The sequence below is a fragment of the Solea solea genome, chromosome 16 (assembly GCF_958295425.1).
Source record: "Solea solea chromosome 16, fSolSol10.1, whole genome shotgun sequence".
NCBI classification, from domain to species: domain Eukaryota; kingdom Metazoa; phylum Chordata; class Actinopteri; order Pleuronectiformes; family Soleidae; genus Solea; species Solea solea.
Genome location: NC_081149.1, coordinates 14,191,809 through 14,214,413, shown reverse-complemented (window position 1 = coordinate 14,214,413; position 22,605 = coordinate 14,191,809). Strand labels below are relative to the sequence as shown.

At 40.4% G+C, this 22,605-nt stretch overlaps 1 protein-coding gene across 1 annotated transcript in view; it reads right to left on the bottom strand.

Annotated features, from left to right (window-relative positions):
* Window positions 1–19,856: 19,856 nt before the first annotated feature.
* rnf213a (ring finger protein 213a) overlaps window positions 19,857–22,605 on the bottom strand; it is a 29,363-nt gene continuing 26,614 nt past the window's right edge. The window contains exons 63-68 of the mRNA XM_058652772.1: window positions 22,315–22,516; window positions 22,142–22,219; window positions 21,826–22,023; window positions 21,557–21,646; window positions 21,248–21,426; window positions 19,857–20,629 (exon numbers count right to left, since the gene is read on the bottom strand). Coding sequence (XP_058508755.1) covers window positions 20,473–20,629; window positions 21,248–21,426; window positions 21,557–21,646; window positions 21,826–22,023; window positions 22,142–22,219; window positions 22,315–22,516 — 904 coding nt within the window. The 3' untranslated portion in view covers window positions 19,857–20,472. The remainder of the gene's footprint in view (window positions 20,630–21,247; window positions 21,427–21,556; window positions 21,647–21,825; window positions 22,024–22,141; window positions 22,220–22,314; window positions 22,517–22,605) is intronic.

Genomic DNA, 22,605 nt, shown 5'->3' with positions numbered 1-22,605 from the left:
ATATACCGTATTTACTGCACCTTATCTGTATATAATAATCTGTACAATATATTTATATCCCACTAATCCACCCATACCCAACAATTGCATATTACTCTGTGTGAAAAAAAAAAATCTACTTCTGTACATATATATACATATTCTTGCACTTTCTGCTTGTTGCACTTCTGGTGAGATGCAAACCTCATTTCGTTAACCGAAACTTGTATTTGAGTAATGACAATAAAGTTGAATCTCATCTCTCTCATCTCATCAGAAATGGTTATGATTTGTCTTCCTTATTTCCAGCTTCATTTTGTGGTTCCTCAATGAGTTCCTCCTGAGGCCATCACATGGTGACAAAGCTCCACTAGAGGTCAAATGAACATGTGCTACTCTCTTAAAATAAACCTTTAATATTCACAGTTATTGCTGCAGTTTTGATGAATTGCTTTGAGCCATTCTTCGATGAAGAGACGGACTACAGCTGAAAAGCTAAATATGGCAGGTTTAGCATCTCCCTTTACAAAGTAGGCTTATAGTCATAGTTGCAAATTAGTAAAACCATTGTTTGTTTGTTTTTTTATTACATATCCCCTGTAAGTCTTCTATTTAAATTGTTGGCAGGAGAGGCTAAATGTCGCATTTAATAAGAGGTTATCGGGAGGGAAAAGGTAATTAAACTCCCTAACCCTCAGAATGAGTCCTTTTACAGTATGTGCTGGCAGATATTTCTCCCTTTTCCTCTGTCTAGACACGCAGGGTAGGACCACAGTGTTCATACTGGACAAAAGAACCATACAGGTCTCTGGAGAACTTTGAGGAACAGTCCAACATGTTAGACCTGAACATTTCGTAGGGAGAGAGACACCAGCATTCATTTCAAGTTGGCTTAAACTTGTCATAATAATGTTAAAACTGATTTCACAGTGCAATGACGATAGAAAACAATCACACCACCTGCATTTACATCGCTCCACAACATGCAGTTTACAGCACAATTAAAGCACAACCGAATTACTCCATTTTCAAAACAATGAGCCAGCGATATTGTTCCACTGGCATAGAGCATGTTTTTCATGACAGGGACCTAACAGGAACCGCTACTGCCATTAAAGTTGTCTGTTGCCTCTTTAAAGTTAATCCCATTGTCATACAAGCTGCAACAATCTGCGACAGAAGCCCAACAAATGTCAAGAGCGCTATAATAAACAGTAGTGGAGCTCCACCACTTCAAACCTCGCCTGGTATAGTGTCTCTGGCTACTGCACAAGTAGCCAGTATGCATTTAACAGTGGCCAGATAGGAAATTAAATTTCCTTTCCCACTCTACATGTTTGATAATGGCCTTTTCCAGAAACCTGCTCCCTCCTGACCTTTGCTTCCACCTGTTATAGTCGTGGTCTGCCTCGTGTCACTCACCTCATAACACTGACAACACCACCACACCGGGAGCTAATTACTACATCCACTACTAAGTGTCCTCGCTAATAATCCTACGTGGCTAGAAACATGCACTAACTTTAAACCGGTATATATGTGTTCAAAATTAACGGCAGCAGATGTGATCTTTTTCCCACCATGGTTCCACCTCTTTTCTAAACACCTCTGTTCTATTGAGAGAAAAAAACGAAAAACAAAGACAGACTGGCAGGTTCGTCGGTTACTAAGGCTTGTAAAGTTTTTTTTCTCTCAAGAGAAACTTTGTTTCCTTTTTGCTTGGGAACTATTAGGTGGTAAACTGGAAGTGTGAATGTATAGCCATGACGCCAGAAACATAAGGTGTAAACAATGTCACGGCATAGAAACATCTCATTAAGTTAGATGTACACGTAAGTTCATTTTAAGTGGTTATTGTATGGGAAAACTTGAAACTTCACCATAAATGAAGTTTCTTTTCTATCACTTTGGCATTGCTATTATGATCACACAGTGTACTGTAATTATTTCTAAAGGAACACATCCAGAAAAGATGGTACATTTGAACGCAGGTTTAAAACAACAAATTATTCAGAGAAAGAAAAAAGATTGTAAAGGTTGAAGTATTTAGTGTGACCAACTCCTATACTAATTATTTCTCAAATAATTAATATTATGAGTAAAGGCCTGTGTTTGTCCAACTGTCCACCCTTTTCCTACTATTTAATGTCAACAAATATCTTCATCATCACACAAAAACTGGTGGTGCACTGAGACATTTGCACAGCACTGTATATAAAATGTTCCAAAGACTGAAACTCTGACTTCTTATGTAAATCGAAGACTCACTCATCCACGGAGGAGGCACAGGGTTATGGCCCCTAACAGAGGAATGTGAAAGCATCATTAATTGTCGCGTGACCTCTTTGCCAGAGGACAACCAAAAGCATGTTAAAGTGAAACATTTTTGTAACTTAAATAATTCTATTCATATACATTCATGTATTCTCCTCAAAATCCCTCTTGGTCCATTAGAGGAAACTGTAATAGTTGTAAATGACACACGAGCAGTTTCGGGTTTTTACAGCAACACGAGCACTTTCTGCGATACCGTATACTGTTACGAGTTAAAATATCTGTTAAAGTGCCACTTTCAGCAGCTCATAAATCCCATGCACTGTACACTCTCTGCCTGGAGACCCCCGCTGTTTCTCTTATCATGTACAGTATCAGAAAGTGGAGCAATAATATCCTTCAGTGTGCCTTGTCAGGGCCATTGCAGCCGTGGCGGCTGCTGTCTGTGGAGGAAATTAAAGTGAAATACATCTCTCTGCCTGGCTCTTGCACTCCACACAGCCATAAAGCACTTCTCTGTGATTGTCACTTTTACAGCCAACACATTGTTTAAAGAGATTTTTCTTGTGGCCGAATAAATCCCGAGCTTAATTATTTGAGGTCTGCTTAGCAACAATATAATCAAACGCACAAAGCATTGCTGGCTCAAGAAGAATATGGGTTTGGCGTGTGTGCTCAACAATTAGCACTCGGCATGAACGCCAGGAAAAGGAAGTCGGGAACTTGACTTTATGTTGTTTACTGTGTATTTATATAGGGCATTAAATGCTACTGCATATAAACTTATCGGTGCTACTGGGGGGGTTAATATAATATTACATAATGTTTGAAAAATGCTTCAAAGACATCTTTAGTGAGTCTGTCTAAATCTCAGCCTACACTTTCACTGAAAGGACCTTTTCAAGCATGACGGAATCAATCAGATGCATGATTTGGAGAAAGCAGCAGAAAGGAAAATATTTGGAATGCTCATACACCCCCGCCCCCCCCAAAACACATGACATTTTAAAAACACAGACAGTCCTGCACATGCGTGTGAAAGGCAGGAACCAGGGTACCCATGGCGGGCACCCCCTTAGTTTCACTTCATCCGCTCCACGCGCTCTGTAAATATCCCATCGTCCCCAGGTGGCGGGGAAACCCGTCAACGCCAGGAAACTGCCAGCATGACAGACACGCGTCTAACACTGTTACCCCTTCTCTCTCCATGCTCTTCCCCCCACAAGCTATGCTGGGGACCCTCATTCTCAGTATTCAGACCCCCCAGTTTGGGAGCATATGTGAGATTTAACTTTATAAAGTCTGGAGAGATGAATCCCCATGGGCTGTGTTTTGGGTAAAAGCTTAATGACCCAAAAAAAAAATCACACTAAGTTTACAATATATTCAAACCCTAATTTATCAATAACACAGTACTTTTAAAACCTAGTTTTTTTTTTTTACTAAACTGGAATATACTTAGAATTCCTTCAACCATTGCCACACAAAAGTGTAGTGTATTTATATTCACGGTGCATATTGGTAACTCTGGGACTATTGCTATGAAAATGTCCATGAAAGAGAGTTTCAAGTCACTTTAACGCATTAAACATTATTATCCTCATATTTTACAATAATACCCTCAGAATATATATATGTGCTGACAGTGATACAGTAAAAAAAAAAAAGACTGAAGCGAGAGATACAAACATTTGCAAATTTGGAGCACAAATCTGCTTTTTACTGATGCAGTGGGACTGTATATTGTAAGGCTGCCACGGTCCATAAATATAAATCAGCACGGCCTTCCTGAGAAAGAAATATATGGTCTGGTTAAAACACAAGACCTCTGAGGATCAACTTTACAATAGTAGCAAACTTCAAGAAGATGCAGCGGGTCAGTTTTTTTTTTAGTGCTGTGCTGTGCTGATATGAAAGCCTGATAGGAGTTGAAAGAAATCTGGTTTTTCAAGTTACGGTCTTTTCTGCTGTTTAACTACAGTAAATAAAGTTTGAAGTGGTTTCATAGAGGAACCCATCAGTTCCTATCGCCCTCAGGAGAGAGACACCGGTGTATCACAGCCGTAATCCTTTAAGAACTCAAAACAGAAATGGACCCAGGAATGAAATGAATCAACCAGAAACCCATTTGTTTTGTACATGAGTGGGTGTGACGTGCTCGTCTCTCACGTACGCGTGACACACACCGTCCCCTTTATTTAAACAACGTCTAATGCCAACCGCAGAACAATAGATTGCACATGTTTGCATATACGCTGAGATCATTCTGTTGTGTGTTTAAAAAGGCCTTAATGGCCTGAGTTGAAATCAGTGAAGTATTTAGACTCTAAGATCTGATAGTTATAGTTGGGGACACGACCACTGGCACGGGTGTGCGCTCTCGACTTACAAGGAACAATGTTTAAAATGTACAACTCTAATTCTTTAATCGCTGTAACTGTGTGGAAATGGACTGCAAACTGTTCAAGATAGACATCACGGAGATACCGAGCGAAAATTCTGACCTGTGGATGAAACAGCCAGTTCAGCTATTAACAAAACAGGGTACGTTTATGTGCCATTAGGACCATTTATTTTCAAAGAGATGGAAACAACACGCTGATTAGTACCGCCCTCATTTCAACCTACATTAAGAGCCTGTTTGTGTGTTGGGCCAAACTGAGAAGAAAATATTCCTGCTTTGGATTGGATAATAACAAATCTGATAAATTCAGTCTTACTCATAGCCTATTAGATCTGGTGAATTTAACACTGAATAATGGTCATTTAGATTTGACCAGAAGAGTGGAGTGCATTCAGAGGTTGTGCACAGTCATTTAAAAGGATGAGCATGTGTTTATTTCCCTATTACCTCGTTTGGTACTAGTGTGTGTTTACTATATATAGTGTAGTATATAGTAATTTAATCCAGATGTTAGGCGGTATTGTTATTATTGTATTACTGTATACGTACATGCTGTTACAACATGTTCGAGATTCTGTGTGTGTGTGCGTATGTGGGTGTGTGTGCGCGCACTCATAAGAATTCCAGAGGGATAATCCCATAATTAGAGCAGATAGCACAGGAAGTTTTCACAGGTGGGCTTTTTAAACAGGACTGTCTACCTACTCTACTGTATGAGGGACGTGTACAAGAGGTTCAAAATGAGAGATTATTTAGGTGCTTTCCATGTACAATACGGTCCGAACACAACCACAACAACGATTGCGGTTTAAAACGTATAAAGTGCATTTGTGCATCATCAAAAACAACTGTTTTAATTAACAACTGGATAAATGTTTCCTTGTTTGCATATCTATTATTCAAAGAAATGCAAATATTGTGAAACTAATATCCAAATTTTTATTGAAATTGTTATTGTTTTAGACAAATCTAGGTGAAAAAAGTCCCTTGGTCCCATAACTTTTTTCTTCTTTTGTTTGTGCAACAAAGAATCCATATTCAATAGAGCCAATACAGCTTAACTTAATCACAAGCACTTAAAATCACTCTCTACAAATAGATTAATCAAGTCAATCCATTCACCACACTTTTTTTAACATTGTTACCTCACTGTTTTGCACTGGAAATAGTTGAGTCATATAAAAAGTCAGAATAAAATTTAAAAAATACAGCAAAAAGATTAAATGAAGCCTAAAATAATTTTATAAAATTGTATTTCCTTTATCACTATGCAGCGTTCGGCACAAAACGTCTCATACATCCGCAACAAAATCAAAGTTATCCTTCTGAGTTAGAGTAAAGAAGCAGATGGCCGCCCTTCATTCTCCATGTGGGATCATGTACCCTCCATATGACCATTAACACCTACAGTAGCCTCGCTGCTGTGCTGCATATTAAACCAAGGTCGAACATCTTTAATTCAGTCATCATTGTTTTGTTTTGGGTTTTTTTGTTTTTTTTTGTTGAACACAAACAAAGTCACATTGAGGTTGTGTGAAGCCATTAGTTGTAAATTGTCAAGAACAGTGTGAAAACCCAGTAGAAACCATGTGGTTTTAAACTGCCTCCTCCTCGCCATGTTTTTGGAATCACTTCCAGCTGCTCCACAGTCACTAATGGCACCTTGGGCTCACATTGCTGTTTTAACACTGGCCAAGTCTCACCCCCTCCTGCCTGCAAGAGGCTAAGGAGGTTTTCAACTACTGTTGAACAAATGATTTCAGCTCCATATTACTAGCAATAAAAAAGGACGCCCTGCTGTGTGTCCTGAGTGTTGCACTCATGCACGTGAACAGATCCACTAAATTGTCCTCTAATTGTCAGTCAATTTATGAAGATGCAAAATAATCCATTGAATCCAATAAAATCTAATGCAAATTTGAAACACACCACTACCACTGTCTATCTATGTTCAGTCACATCCTCTCCCTGCAAGTCTTAAGTCAGAGGATCATGTCGTTTACTCACAGATAAACAGAGAAACCGGACAAAACAAAGAAGGACAAAGGCATTTTTGTGCAGGTGCTGGTTTGTGTGTCCTCATCTGTTAAAGGTGGCTGGATAAAGGTAGGTTCGGTTTAGTTAGATTTCCCAGCAACACTATCACAGCCTTTGTTCAGCTTCACAAATGTATTCAGCTGTGTATACAATCTCTGCCAAAGTGTGGTGAAGATGTGGAGACAGTTAAAATGGTCAGCCGTCTACTGTTTATCTAAGTGTTTACAGTACTCTGGCAGTTAGCAACTGCAGTAGAATTACACGTCTTCAACAATAAGGGGTTTTGAGAGAGATCGGCCTGAGCTCAGTGGTGATCAAACCCAGATACTGCACTTTGACTGACACCTTTATGCAAAATGAACATGTCCAAAAAAAAAAAAAAACAGGTAAACATGGCGATCTGCATAAACAGCCTGGGGAGAAATTTAAATGAGTGTCACGGCAAGGAAATTTGTTTTCAGGTTGTGTTTATATTAAAGGGACCTCACTCAGTCTGTTTGAGGCTATCAGGGACATAATCTTAGAGGGAAAGCTTTTCCTGATAACCTATGACCCTGTCACGCTGCCTTCTGTAATAGAAACAGTCAGAGTTTACAATTAAGTGTGTCGGCGGCCAGTATAAAATAGAGGAAACAAGAGGAAAATCTGACCGGAGAGACAGAAATGTGTATAAATATGCAGTCTATGTATGTATGTATGTATGTGTGTGTGTGTGTATAAGTGTGTGGGAGCCAGTATAATATAATTCAGACTATGTGTGTTTGCACATGTCTTAAATAAGCTGTGTGTCAAACAAACCTATCTTTGTGAGGACATTTTCTCTGGTGCACACAACTTTAACGTGGCATTTTGAGGATTGAGTACTGGTTAGAATTAGAATTAGGTCAGGGTTAGGGTTAGTAGTGCTAGTAGTAGTTACGGTTAATGTCAGAGTAAGTCTCCAGGAAATGAATGTAAGTCAATGCAATGTCCTCTGAAGCCCTGGAAACCATGTGTGTGTGTGTGTGAGTGTGTGTGTTCTTGAATGATATCTTTATGAGGACCAAAAAAACGTATAAACCACAGGGAGTGAGGACTCCCATTTTGGCTGGTCCTCATGTTCTGACACCCTTTAAAATGTTTTTTTTTTTGTTTGTTTGTAGGGTATGAGTGTCCTCGATACAAATGTTATGTGTGTGTGTATTATTCACTCTGTACATAAACTATAATTTACTGGACGCTCTGTGAAATAAGTGTGTATCAGTGTGGACCGTGAGCTTGAGGCTACAGAAATGCCTGTGTGCCTACCTGCATGTCTGCAAGTGTACATGTGTAAATGAGTGGTCATACGGCCAATTAGTGCTTTCACCTCTTTGCCCCTTGTGCAGAGTCGGGGCAAATCACATCTGGTGTCAATACATCTTAATAAGTTATTATAATGCTGCTTTTCCTGGACTGAACATGCTGGGACAGAGGCCCATTTAAAAACTTGTCAAGCGGGTCCTGTGTACCTGTTTGAATGGAGCCACACTGCCATCACTAGATCAACGTGGGTACTGCAGGAGTACACATTTGCCTCTCTTATTATTATTTTGCAAAAAAATAAAGCAGCAAAGTTGAACTTTTTTTTTTTCTTTTTTTTTTTAAAGTGAGGCGCTTTGAGACACATTTAACTGCAAAAACAATTGACAGATTCTACCAAAGTGTTCCATGAATTTGCAAGTAGGATTTTAGCACAACGAAATTAAGTATGTATGATTAAGGAAACCATAAGCCAACAATACTCACATGGTGTTTACATTGTCACACTGATAAAGGCAGCGCTTATGAAACCTTACATGTAGTACAACCAACATTGTAATTCCTGTGGGACAAGGTTGTTCAATGTATACTAGCGTATGCACCTTATGTCTCATACTCTGTATTGCTCTTATGTTTGTGCTTTTTGAACACAACACACATTGTATCCAAAGTTAGAAGTTTTTTGGGTTTTTTTGTCTTCAGTTGGTGTGAGGCCAGGATAAAAATCTTATAGATTAGTGCAATTTGTGAGGCTACAGTTTGGCTTCAAGGCCTAATTCCCTACAATCTTCCCAATGATCTGATTCCCAGGGCAATATATGTGTTCTTGGTAGATGTTTAACTGATTGTTTGAACAATGCCATTAATTCCTATTGGGTACATTATTCCCTCCAAAAAAAAAGGTTTAACAAAAAAAAAAGACAACGGCTACATATTTTCGCCAGTATAAAGTTTAACAGATGTTTGAGGTGTTTGTTTTATTTTCCAGTGGAAGCCTTTGGAATTTCAAGGTCCATGGAAAATTAAGATTAAAACATCAGATAGAGCTTTTCTGTTAAGTACCTGTGTCTTATTCAATTTTCAGAACGCAACAGGTTATGCTGCAGGCGATGGATTGGAGGATACAGTCTTCAGGGAGCTTAGAGAGTAAATGGATCCAGCATGCAATTTACCGATCAAGCCTTTGGCTGGCCAATAGACAAATGTCTTTTCCTGTCAAACAAACTTATTTTAAGGAAGCAAAACTATAGACTCGGCTGTCCTGGATGGATGTGACATAGCAGAGTGGATAAATCACTTTGCAAAAACAAATGTCCTGGTTATAGTTCCAAAGAGAAAAAAAACTAAACTAAGTAACTGGTGGATGCCAGTGGTAACGCCTGGGCAGAAATGAAGGTCTCAGCCTTCTTTTTTTTTGACACTGCCTTACTCGATCATGCTGTGACACACATGCAGGCCCTCCGTCTTCCCTGTGATGTGATGGTTGGGGGAAGCTGATGTTGCAGCATTGTGCAGGTAGAGGAATCCTGCTGCAGTCAATATGGACATTTCCATGCCTCAGACAGTGCAAAAGCTACTGTGGTAAGTGTTGCTCTGGCCAGTCAGTGTAATGCAATCATGTACTTTGAGAATGCATACTGTAATTAATGGTGCTGGACAAGACAAGGGCCACAGACCCCAATCTGCATTTTCTCATACCCTCTTGTCTCTGGCTACTTGGAACTTCGATAAAATAACGCCCTATCCCATCAGGATTCACACGTGTGCATTTCCATGCAGCTCAGCTCCAGACATGGAGATGGTGACACATTCACACCTGTTAGCACCGGCAGCACGGGCCACCTCTGACTGACAGCTTCCCTCTGGCCGTCATCGCCTCTCAATTGTAGCAGCACTGTCCAAGCAAACAGTCAATCAGCGGCGTGTCGGAAGTCTCTGCCGTACAGGATTAGTATCAACAACCTTTCCACATCTCTGCTGATTGCCGGACAAAGAATTCACCAAAATGCGAGAAAAATTTCCCCCGTTTTTTTTTGTTTGTTAGGAGAAGCTCTCTTACTGGAATATGAGCCACCGGTAGGGAATAAGTGAATGTGCTTACGGCGTAAGACACAAATTATTTGTGTGCATGCGGCTTGTGTATTGGCTCTATGGATTCGTAGTTGCACAAATAAAAGACGAAAAATGGCTAAAGTTATGAAACGAAGGGACTTTTTTTCACCTTGATTTGTCTAAAATAATAAGGATATCAATATAATAAACAACTCAGCGGGTTCTTGATCATTTTTGAAAAAAATTAAATCAACTTTAAGGTCTGGCTTAATCATATACATGACCTTTGTTTGTTTTCACATGTGTATGTGACAGATCGTGGGGTTTACTTAATGTGTTAGGGTCAACGGGTCTTGTCAGTGAAGAAATGGGGAGATAAATAAGTAGTTATAGGGAGTGCAGAGAGGAGATGTATAGGTTATGGGTGGGTATAAATCTCTGATAGCTTCTCTGTGCTTAAAGAAGCTCTCAGATGTAATACAAGTATCCTGGATGCAAACATTCTGTTAAAATAGTTTAATTGGGGATTTGCAAGGTGGTACGAATTGCAAGAATATGCACTCAAAGACGCTGCTTAAATGTCTTAAAAGTGATTAAACTGAAGCTCTCAGCTCTTGCTCTGCAGTGAAGGGGGGGGGGGGGGTATATTTAACACTTCTCTGACATGAACTCTGATCCCTCATTGTCTCCTTATCTGCGCTAAAGATCTAAAGATGGATGAGTCCAAGGGAGGTGCAGAGACTGTGCGGTAAAGTCATCTCAGAGTGATGTGAACCAGGTGCGTGCGGAGGCTTCTCCGCCAAGTTCAAATGGAAGAAGAACACTTAATTGAGACTATGTCTCCCTTTTCCTGCAAACTGCCTCCTTTCCCTCCACCCCGGCCATTGCTAGATTTATAGGTGTTATTCTTTAGATCATCTGCATAATATATGTCAGGGATTTATGTGGTTTGACCAGATTTTGGTCCGTGACGAAGTCTGATTATTTGTAAGCCAGACACAGAGAGCAGATGAGTCGTCACGTGAACAATGATTCATCACTCATCCTTACACACCAACACATTTTACTCAGAACAAGCACAAATCATGCTCAAACTGACCTGACCTTGTACCAGTAAGGAGACAGCTCGATGTTATCTGTGGGGGGGGGGGGATAACCTGGCACCCCCAGGTTATCACATGCGCCTCCTCCTCCTCCAACACCCATTCATCCTCTCAGCCTGGATATGTTTAGCTGCTGCCAGGGATCACAGCTGATACACGCCGATCAATGAGTCACGCACGAACTACAGTTTGACCCACATTTCCATTCATAATCCACAGCTCTGATGAGTGTTACCGCTACTTTTCACTGATCATCTCAGTCTGAAAAACGTAGAATGTGTTTCCCATGAGCCACATAAACTGTCAGCAGTGCGTGGCTGCATGTTCGAACCTCATGTTTTTGTATCTGCTGAGCTCATTGTCATTATCTACTGTCCTCTAATCCCTGAACTGAGCAGGGTACCACGAGGTGAAGGAGCTAGATGGATCCTTCCTCCCCTTTTACAGTTGGAGTGTGTCGTGACATCTCATGGCTGTTCTGCTTCTTCTTTATCACAAACCCTTCCCCTCACACCACACACAATCTTACAGCGCCATTGCCGCTATTTCCCATGTTCCATCGTTGCGATTTTAAACGTGCACAGAGTGCAGACACACACACATTATATCCGTAGGTGACTGTGTCTATTGGTTGTTGGGCCCAGCTGCTTGTGGCCAATAATTTAGCCATTAGTCCTTTGTTGGCCGACAGCCCAAACCACCGGCTGTGCTATCAACCAAGCCAACTATCTGATGGCTGTGGAATACTGATGCTCAGCTGTGGGGCCCTGAGTGGGTGAAGCCTCTTAAAACCTTCACTGCTTTTTTTTTTAGTTGTTTTGTTTTTTTTTCTTTCTTCTTTTCTTAATAGTGGGGGAAATGTGAAATAAATCAGCAGTGAACTGAATGAGCAGAGAGTTACACTGGGGTTTAGTGGAGGAACCTGTTTTCCAACTCTGCTTTTGATCTCTTTGGATTAATTTGTTGTGTACACTTTATAGCTGAAACTGGGAGTGAGAGTCTGTCAGTGATAACAGATTGCGTAAGTGCTTTACATAAACACCGTTTCATCCGTCTTCTACCGCTTTATCCTCCACATGAGGGTTGGCAGTCCCGGCTGACATAGGGCGGGGTACACCCTGGGCCGGTCGCCAGTCCATCACAGGGCCACATGTAGAGAGAATCAACCACCCAATCCTTCGGTGCCTAATCCCAAAATTTGCATGTTATTGTTATTGGACTGTGGGAGAAAAACTACGCACACATACACGAGGAACCTGAGAACCTGAGAACCTGGGTCTTCTTGCTGCAAAGGCAAAACCACTACACCAACCACGTGGCCCGAGCGCTGCATCAATGAATCAAAATCCAACCTTTTAACAGTTTAAAGTCACATTTGTGCACTGAATGTTGTAGAACCGAGTCTTCAACACATTCAAACAACATTCATTTTTGTCAGTAGGCTCATTAATAACATCTATTTACACGTGACCCTCCTGTTATCGCCGGCTGAAATGCATGTAATTCAAGATATGTTGCAATTAGTCTGTATTGTTTGTGCAAGCTTCGTGTATACAATTTGGAAATCCATCACAGGGGGTATCGCAAGGTAGAGTAAACAGGCTATTTTTCAAAGCCGGGAGCTCCTCTGAAGCATATTTATAAAGGCTCTAATTCAAATGTTTTCAAACCACAATCGTCATTTGCCTGGAAATACTGCTTCTGTCGACAAAAGAAAAATATACATGTTTCGTTTTGAAAATCACAACGAGAACATGAACAGGCTGTCAGTGAGCAGCAGTAATAGCCAACTATTTGCACCCTGCCTGGCAGGAAATGACATGCATCTTATTCCTGGGAATCACAAAAAGAGTTCTCCATGTATTTCCCAGCCTTTCCTCAATCCTCAATCTGCTGATGGCAAGATGACCAACAAATTATAGGCCGATCCTCTTTTATTTAATGGTGGCTGGCCAGAAAGGACATTTTGAGACTATTAAGGTCTATTCTTTTTGGGATGCATATTATTACCCAGTTAACCAAGTTAAATATTGATTTTTATATTGTCCAAATGTAGACCAAAACAGAGATATTTGTTCAGTCTTCACAATCATTTGCTTTTCAAGCCAGCAGAGAACTTAAATCTAAATGTATAGGTGTTGCTACACTTTAATATTAACAGTGCCTCACATGACCACTTATATGTGAACGGTGTCACTGTGATTAATCCACTTATTATTACATATTATAGTTTTGAGAAGAACGAAAAACAATGAAATTACTATTCTAAATACTAAATAGGCAAATAAATGTATTTAATTGCAATCTACAAACAGTGTTTAGAAAGTGAAGGTATAGGATACGATCCAAATGTAGTGAATCGAAACATAAAGCTATAAACTGCCGTTTCCATGTACTTCTCAGTTAGGTGCCATGAAATGACCAGGGTTTAGGATTCAGTGGTATGAATGTAGGGGGTAAAGTTGCAATTTACAACCAACTGCACTCTTACTGGACCTTTAAAACTATTTTATAAGACGTGCGGTGAGGTGAGACGATTATAAGGACAATCATCAAACACAGAAATGTGGGGAAAAATATGATAATGGGGTTTAAACAAAACTATCAGCTTTGCAGCTATATGGCCAAGAAGAGTCTTTCAGTGAGGCTTTACAAACAATCCCAACATGGTCATTTTGTTGTTTTAAAATGACGGTAGAATTAACACGTTAAACTATTTTTCTAAAGTCATTTCCAGCTTGGTTATAACACAATAGTGTAGTAGTAAGGAGATAATATAACGGTAATACCGATTTATGAGTAAAATACACATAAAAGCTTAGTAATGAGAATTATATATTATATAAGTTACCATCAGTGAAATAACTTCACTTTACAAAAAGATAGTTTTACCACAACATGACTAAAACTATTACAACACCATCACCATTGTGTTAGTGTCCTGTAAAGTGTTGCCAGTCTCTCTAGAGAAAGTTCTTTTACTGAGGCCAAAACACCTTAAATTTCATACCTTTCGTAATCCATGGCCATGTTCAACTAAAGTCATTGCTCTATTTACAGTATGCCTGCCTCTGCCTTGTTTGGGTACGCTGATACAGATACAAGATTGTGGCCCAGATTGATTTATTTAAACTCCAACCACCCCACACACACGTGGCACATAATGTGTATTCTCATTGGTTTTCCCGCGTCACTACATATAGCAACGCATGCGCTCATCACAAGGACAAATATACAGCCAAGTTTCAACATTGCACTGGAGCTCTTAATGGCTACATTGCTTATTTTGCCCCACTGCTGGGGGGGAATGTGAATTGTCAAGGGTTTAGGCAGGAACCCACCTCAGTAAGACCTAATCTGGGGCTCAAGGTCACTCTGATTTGTCTGCTGCCACTGTACTCCACCGAAGAATCCATATCTGTGGAATTATAATTGAGGATAAATATTATCGAGTGCAATCGGAGAGCGCCCTGTGTATTTGTGCTGGGGCCAAGAAGAGAGGCACAGGAACTCTACACCGACTTGGGCCTGGACCACGGGAGAATTAAGATGGAGGCAGAGGAACCATCTCCCATCATGGACCACGACAGGCATCATTGAATACTCAGGTGAAAGGGGAAGTTATAATGTCACATCATTTCCATAACTGAGTCTATGTTGATCCTGGAGTACAGAAAACAGAAAAATAAGGATGCAAGTTTTGTAACAAATGTATAATACATTCACCCTTGACAGTCCTGCTCCTCAGGGTCTTCTCTCCCGTCTCTCATCACTAGGTGGAGAAGAGCAAACTATAATCCCGGGTTTCTAATCTTGTACAGGATAACTGTCAGCACCTCCATACACCGTGGAGGGCTTTACTGACTTGTTACAACACTGGCACCAGTCGTTATCACTCTAATCCTTTAGTATCCACGGTAAACAAAGCGTCTTGGACGGTCATTATCTGTTCACTGCCAGAGGCTGTCAGACAACAAAGCACATCAGGTAGAAGAAAGTGAGGGAGACAGAAAGTGGAATGTCAGCAAAAGCAAATGGGGGGGAAAAGACAAGGAGACAAAGAGGAAACAGAGAGAACAGTATTAAATTGTATTATATGACACTGTTTGGTGTTCGCCCGAGACTGTTTTCTCTCTTTGAAATTGTAGTTTTCCGTTGGAGAAAAAAGAAACAACATTAGGCTTTTGTCAAATTATGACATTTCTAGGCTGAAAAAGTTCGGGAAATCTTACACAATAACAATTAGGGGATATACAGTATATGACTAAAACTCACGTACCTTTAAAATACAGCAATCTTTCATGTGGCAAAAAAGAAAAAAAGAGAGTCATGGCAAAATTAGACCCTGAGCCTTACTTTCAAAAGGAAGGTAAACTCAGAGTGTTACCTATAATCCTTTCCTCTTTGTGTGGAAACGCAGAAACAGGTGAAGAGCAGCAGAAAGAGGAGCAGCTAACAGTGTGCCAACCAAGTTCACAAGTTTGAAATGTTGTTTTGTGCAAAGAATAAAGTGTAACGACACAAGGTTACAGAAAAGTCTTAACACCAGTGTGTCAGTCCAGCTAAACAACGTCCCCCACTTGTCTGTGTGACACTGAATAAAGATGAGATGTATCATCAGCAGCTTCAGTCGTGGAAATGATCTTTACACAACATGAATAGAATATTCCATCTTTACAAGGCTTCCACTGCATCCTATAGGAAAAACAAAATGAAAACATAGAAAACGATGACAGCAGAAACCCTTTCTCTTCCACTATTTGCCTTCCAGACTTAAATCGGTGCCCCATTTTCCCCCCTTCAAACTAAACGCACAGATGAATAAGTCTGGTTTGTGTCCTCTGCCCTTCACTCTATGAAGTGCCTTCTTCCCAAAACAAAAGTCAGGGAGAGCAAAAGGAGCTTGTGACAATGTGAAGGTAACTCACAACCTGAAACACAACCCTATCTCGTCTTCTCTTCCTATTATTTGGGAAATACTCGACATATTTCTGGGCTTCTCAAACACACCTCTCACCTTACCATAACAGTCTAATTCAATATGTGCTATTATTGTTACACAAACCCAAAGGTAGGGTTGTCTGCCTTTAGCAGACACTTTGGTATTGAAATTCAAGCCGTGGTAATGAATCTGGGTAAACTTTAAGCTTCTCTGCCAAAGGAAAGTTTTGACGCTGGCAACACCTGCAAATGGGGACATCATAGAAGTCCATAACTTCAACTTTTAAACGACTTAAATTGTTTGTATGAGACATTTACAGCAAACATAAATGGCCAGTTCAGAGGGAGCAACCACATGCTTCCAATCCATGTTTACATGCACATCTCTAAACAGTGTTGGTAGGAAACCTGCCCATGCACACAGCAAATATGTCACTCTGGAATCTTGAAACGCTACGCCTCCCTCATAATCCCATGTGGTATGTTCCCACTTAACTCGTAATTGTATTTTCTCTTCATGTGTTTAATAGAACAACATGGCAGCAGAGCTCTTAATTTCTTCCTTGTGCTTGGAGGACAAACCCAAGTGTTGAGTGCAAGGAGAAGTGCACACAATTAGTTAATACATTTCACCCTCATCTCAGCATTGCACAGCGGGCTGGGCAACCTGAGAGCGCGGACACGGGTCTCTGCGCTCACCCCACACTGACCTACATACATTTCAGATGACGTAGTAATTAAAAAAACACTAATAATGCAATAACAGCAGCACCCTGAAGGGCTAATTTAAAGAAAACATTTTCGCAGACCGCCAGTAAAGCATCTGTAATTCCCCATAGTAAATACAGTAGCCTGTTGATGGGCTTTCTGGGGTATCGGGGGGCTTTTCAGAGAACTGATTTCATGCCGCAATCATTCGAATCTTAGCTCCCTTTTCGGGTTAAAGCGCCTGGCTGGCGACAGCGCCTGCGAATGATATTGGATCCCTGAGGTGTAAAGTTGATGAATATCTGAGGCTGTTTTGCAAAGGGTTAAGTGCGAAGCTCCTCCACAGATCAAGGCACAGTGACAACGCAGAGCCAAACAAAAATCCTATTATTTTAACTGAAGTGCAGAGTTCAAAGGGCATCTCTCGAAAGTAAAATAGATATACAGGAGCCGCTCAAGACAAACATGAAGGGAGGAGACGCGATTTAGATTGCTGACCCAAATTTGACCTTGTTGAATTTTTAAATATTTTGATATACAACCTCTCTGTAACAGTTTTTTTTAATTGGGTCTGGACTAGTCCCACGGTTCTCAAACTGTGGTATGTGTACCACCAGTGGTACGCGAGTTCCCTCTGGTGGCACTCGGAGGAAGTGACTTTGTTCAGCCTATTTACACCCCTGTATTTTAACATTGGTGATAATGGTGCTACTTCAAGGGCTCAACATTTTCTCAGGTGGTACTTGGTTTAGAAAAAACTTTGACCACTGGATTAGTCCACTAGCTAATTAAGCCGATATTTTCATGCCCTTGTTATTGTTGCATTTCCTACTTCATCTGCCATGTTTCGAAGAATAACACCTTGAATGTTGACAGGTTCTGCTTATCCCGTTCTCATATCATCGTGATCTACGGATAAAAACAAGTGTCTTCATGTTAAAAAAAAAAAAGGGGCACTAAAATGAAGTTACATCACAGTAACATAAAAACAAGACTTCTCAAAGCGCTTAAAAAAGAAAGATCAGAAAACTGATCATAAAGGGTAGTATTATAATCTATACATCAGAAATGATATGCACATATATATGGATGAGAACATAAACTTAACAGTTATTTCGACTCTGAACCTGAACCTTTGCACTATGTGAGTTTGGTGAGTGGGAACACGCAACAATTCAAACATGCAGAATCATGCCCAGCATGTTCAGGATGAGTAATGCTGAACACACCGTGTTTTAAAAAATACTTAAAAGTCTTCATTGTTTGCTATGGCGACGCCACGTCCAAACAAGGTTACAGAGCGTTGCTTTAAAGTCCTGAGTTATAGTTCATTAATGACTCACCAGAGAAATTCACATTAGGATAAAATGGCTCACGGACAATCAGTCTGATCTGTGGTCGGCCTAAAGACTAATTAGTCAGGGAAAGTTTGGGTACAGACCTCTGTTATTTATCAAAGCTGAACGTTCTGAAGATGCCTCTCTGACCAACTGTCCATCAAACACGAAATATCATTAAAGGAATACTTCAGCAATTTGCATTTAGCGTTGTATTACTAGAGTAGCGGTAGTGTTTTTGAAAAATTTTGCTTTCCAACCTCGGTTTCCCTTGAGATGAGAAATATCTTCAATCTTTTCTTTGTTACGTGTCCAGTGACACTTGGTCCTGTTAGTGTAACCGTTAGCAAAGATGGCGGACACTGTTTACATTCTGGGAATGAGGTCCTGTCCCCCTACGAGTGGGTCTAGCGTTTCAAGGCTTGTTTCAAGACGCGTAACAAAAAAAAAGAATGAGGATATTTCTCGACTCAGACGAAACTGAGGTACAATTTTTCAAAAATACTCCCCCGACTCAAGTAATACAAAGCTAAATGTAAATCGGTGAAGTATCCCTTTAAGTGTGAGTCATGACGCACAATCATTTTATCCCAAATTTCTCATCATCAAGGAACAAAGACAAAAATAACAAAAACACTAGAGGAAATAATTTGGCCTCTTTGTTTCCTTCCTTTTGTTCCACTGGCACGGTGAATTTTGAAGCGTACACAAGTGGAAATGAAAATGATTGAACTTGCTCAGTGAGGCTTATGCTACAGGAATGAGTTGTGCAAATCATGCCTCATGACCCATTAGTGTGTGTTTATTAACCACGTGTACAGTACTCCCACATTTGGGTTTTGCTAATGAGCAGGGAGGAAAATCCCAGCTCACCCAGAGCAGCAGCATAATCACCTTAGTCTGGTGGTGGAATGTGGTCAAAGACAGCTTTAGTTTCCAGCCTGGCATCTTGAATACAAAGAGGGAATCAATCTATTGAGGCAGGACTGATTATTGATTGTTAAGGAAAACTTTGTGGCGTTTGAGCGAGATGGTAAAATACTCCAGACTGTGACGTCTCTTATGGATGTCACTTATTCTGTCTGCAGATTCCCAGAGGGTGGTCGCTGGCACGGTTTACTTTCAAGAGGCGCGTGCTTCCACTTGTCATTGTTGTACTTAACACTGCTTTGGTATAGAGGAAATCGAATTACGGTGCCATCCAGCAGCAGTCTTGTCCTTATCATTTCCATCGGGCTGATCAGAAACACATTGAGCTCCCACCAACGGAGGGTCAGAAAGTCATGCAACCCTAGGCAGGCAGCCATTTCCTGAGCACTCCATCACCGACAACTTCTATTGGCTTTTGGTGATGTAACATGTAAATATAGAGCACAATTTACTTGAAACACTCAACACTCACAGTTGAGAGTCACTAGTGAATAGCTTCACGAATGTGCAGGGAATTATAGGTGAAACTAACTTTAAACCGGTTTGTGCCATATAGTTATGATGAAAACTAAACAGTGATGTCAGTGAGATGTCACTGATACAATGCGTTGGACTTTTCAGACTTGTGGGCACTGAAAAATAATATCCTATTTATTTATTTCACTGTTTCCAATATGAAACAATGGAATTAGGATATATATACAACAGAGCAAAATTTAGCTCTACTGCCATACTAAAGTTAGTAATACACAATAGTTAGCCAGGAAGGGAATATATTATTATTATTTTTATTTAATAAACAACCACATCTGATTGAAATGTGTTTTATTGTAGCTATATATATTTCTATCCCTTTTTAACATTATGCTGATCATTGACGAAGAACCAAAAAGCAACAACAAATACATGTAAATCTTTTTTTTAAGCCAGCAAATCTGTGAAGAAAAATGACATAACACAAAAACAGAACAATTGAACAACACTGACGTACAAGAAAGTGGAATGATGAAGTAGAGTTTACAAAAAAATTAAGTGATTTAGATCGGTTTGTCCCTGAGTAGAATTCTGTTTTTTCTCTTCACAATCATGTTAAGTGCAAGGAAAAAAAGACTTTTCCACCGTCTCACCGACTCTCTTTGCGCAATAAAATGAAAAATAAAATCGTACAAAACATGATAAACCAAAACAAACAACAATACAACTCTACCTTTGTGAACCATTATACATATTCTGTTGCACCATTAAGATTAATATGAGTGCACATAAAAAGGCACATCTCTGCATAAATGTGCATAAAACACTGATTATATTACGCGTTCAGACCCACATCAGGTTTGTAAACATAATCTGAGGGATTCGATGATGTCAAAGAAAGAAGGCAGGAATAAAAAAAATAAAAAAAAGTCGACCATTTTTCACCTGGACTTCACTGCCTCTGTCCACAATCCTGCTTGAAGGCAATAATGAACTTCCAGGCTTCCACATAACGGGACAGGCAGATCTCATCTGGGAAGAGCTCCTCCACATCAGGGGGGACGTCCAGGTCTTTGCGCTCCATGTAAGACAGGAGTGTGATTTTTAAGCTGTAAGAGGCAAAGCACATACGTTAAAGTGTGTAATATTTAAGAAGGTTCAATGGCAGAAAATTTTATATACTACTCATTCCAAGTGTAAAGTCACTTTAAAAATAAAATATCAATTGGCAAGCCAAGGGCCCTGCTTTACAGAGATTCTATGACTCCCAAGATGACATGCACTGTGCATTTTGAAGTGGCCACGTACAATTAATGTATAAACAAAAAACTACAACGGAGGCAGAGAGAGAACGTAGAGTTTGGAAAGTATATTTACATCCTTTCTAGAATGCGAAGGCTACTGTACTTTCCCATCATGCCTGGAAAAGAGAGATGAGCTAAGGAGTCCTCAGTTCGCTGCACTCTAGTCTCACCATTAGATGTCACTTATTCTTACACACTGGGACTTAAACTTAGATCAATTTAACTATGATTGGACAGCATAAACAGCACTGATGCTGACAACAAGAGGCAAGTATAGAGTAAAAAGAAGCTGTTTTCTATTAAGAAAAAGTACATTTTGAAAAGAAAAATTTAAAAAAGGCTTTATCTAAAACCATTGAGTTTATAGATTTATATAAGGGTCAAAAAATTGGAAATGAAATAATAGATAACATTTTGTTTTACCCCCAGTCAGGATTGAAGGTATCAGGCGCATTGGGCTTTTTGAGGTCCAGCACCAGGAACTCGTGCATCTCCAGCAGGAAAGCGTCAGCGCTGCTCTTTGAAAAGAAACCAGTCAGGAGCCTTTGTTCATCCTCGCTCAGAGGCTGCTTGTATTTCTCCGACACTCCTACAAACGGGTCCTGCAGCAATGCAAGAAATACAAGAATAAGTCATAAGTCAGTTAAATTGGATTAAGTTACATTTCTCTACTTCTGCTACTATAAATATGCTGTATGTATCTGTAATGGGTGGCAGTGTGTGATGCATTACCCTCTTCAGCCGCAGCATATTTTCTGATTTGAGCGATGACAGCAGTTGCCATAGTGCCACACAATGCTTTAGACAGCACATGCTCAGAGCCTGGAAGCAAAACAACACACATTTTATCTTAAGTCCAATTAAAAAAAATGATATAGAGCATAACGACGTGGATCTTAGAGGGAAGTTATTGCAGAAATGTGAACGGTGTAACAACTGTCCAGGATCCAAGATAACAACAACACTACAAGATTAGAAAAAAGTTCCTCTGAAAGGACGACCTTGAGAACGTGTGGCGCCATCTGGTTCCCCATCTGCAGAACCTCCTCCAGGTAGCAGGATAGCTGCATGTGAGAATCTCCCCCAGTCATGGCAAGAAAGCCAAGGGCTACTTCCAGTGTGGACAAAGCCTCACACACCTCACTGTACGAGTGCAACTCACCGGCCACAGATAACAGGGTGAGAGTCTGCAGAGGCTCCTGTTAGTGCACAGACACATGATGTACACGCTCATTAAGGGTTTACCTACAGCAACATCTTTTACACATGATACATGACTGGCAGCCCCAGTGGGACATCCTGCATGTCCAAACGTACTTGCTTCACTTTTGTTTTCACATCTTTCAGCATGATCTCATAGTTGCGGTCTTGTCTGTTCACGAGTGTTGGGATACCCTGTGGTAAAAGAAAGGATGTTGTGGTGAAAACAGTGGTGACACAGATTTTTGGGGGCACAGCCGCGGTACATTGCCTGTTTTCCATTTGCTCACATTGAGAGTGATGAGAGGTTTCCCCAGCAGGAAGCGGGACACAATCTGCTGCTGGATCTTGGGCAGGTCATACTCGTGAATCGTCTCTTGACCTCTCTCAATGCTGTACTGAGTATTGGAGAGAACCAGGGATATCAGGTCCCTCTCCAGCTCGTACCGAATCACATGCAGCCCACTCAGATCTGCAGGGCTCACTTTGTAGCTAGGGGAGCGATAAACAGGTCAATAATGAGAGAACGTGCCTCTTAATTATTACCAGCACAGCTGCGAACATAAAATATCTTTCTATCT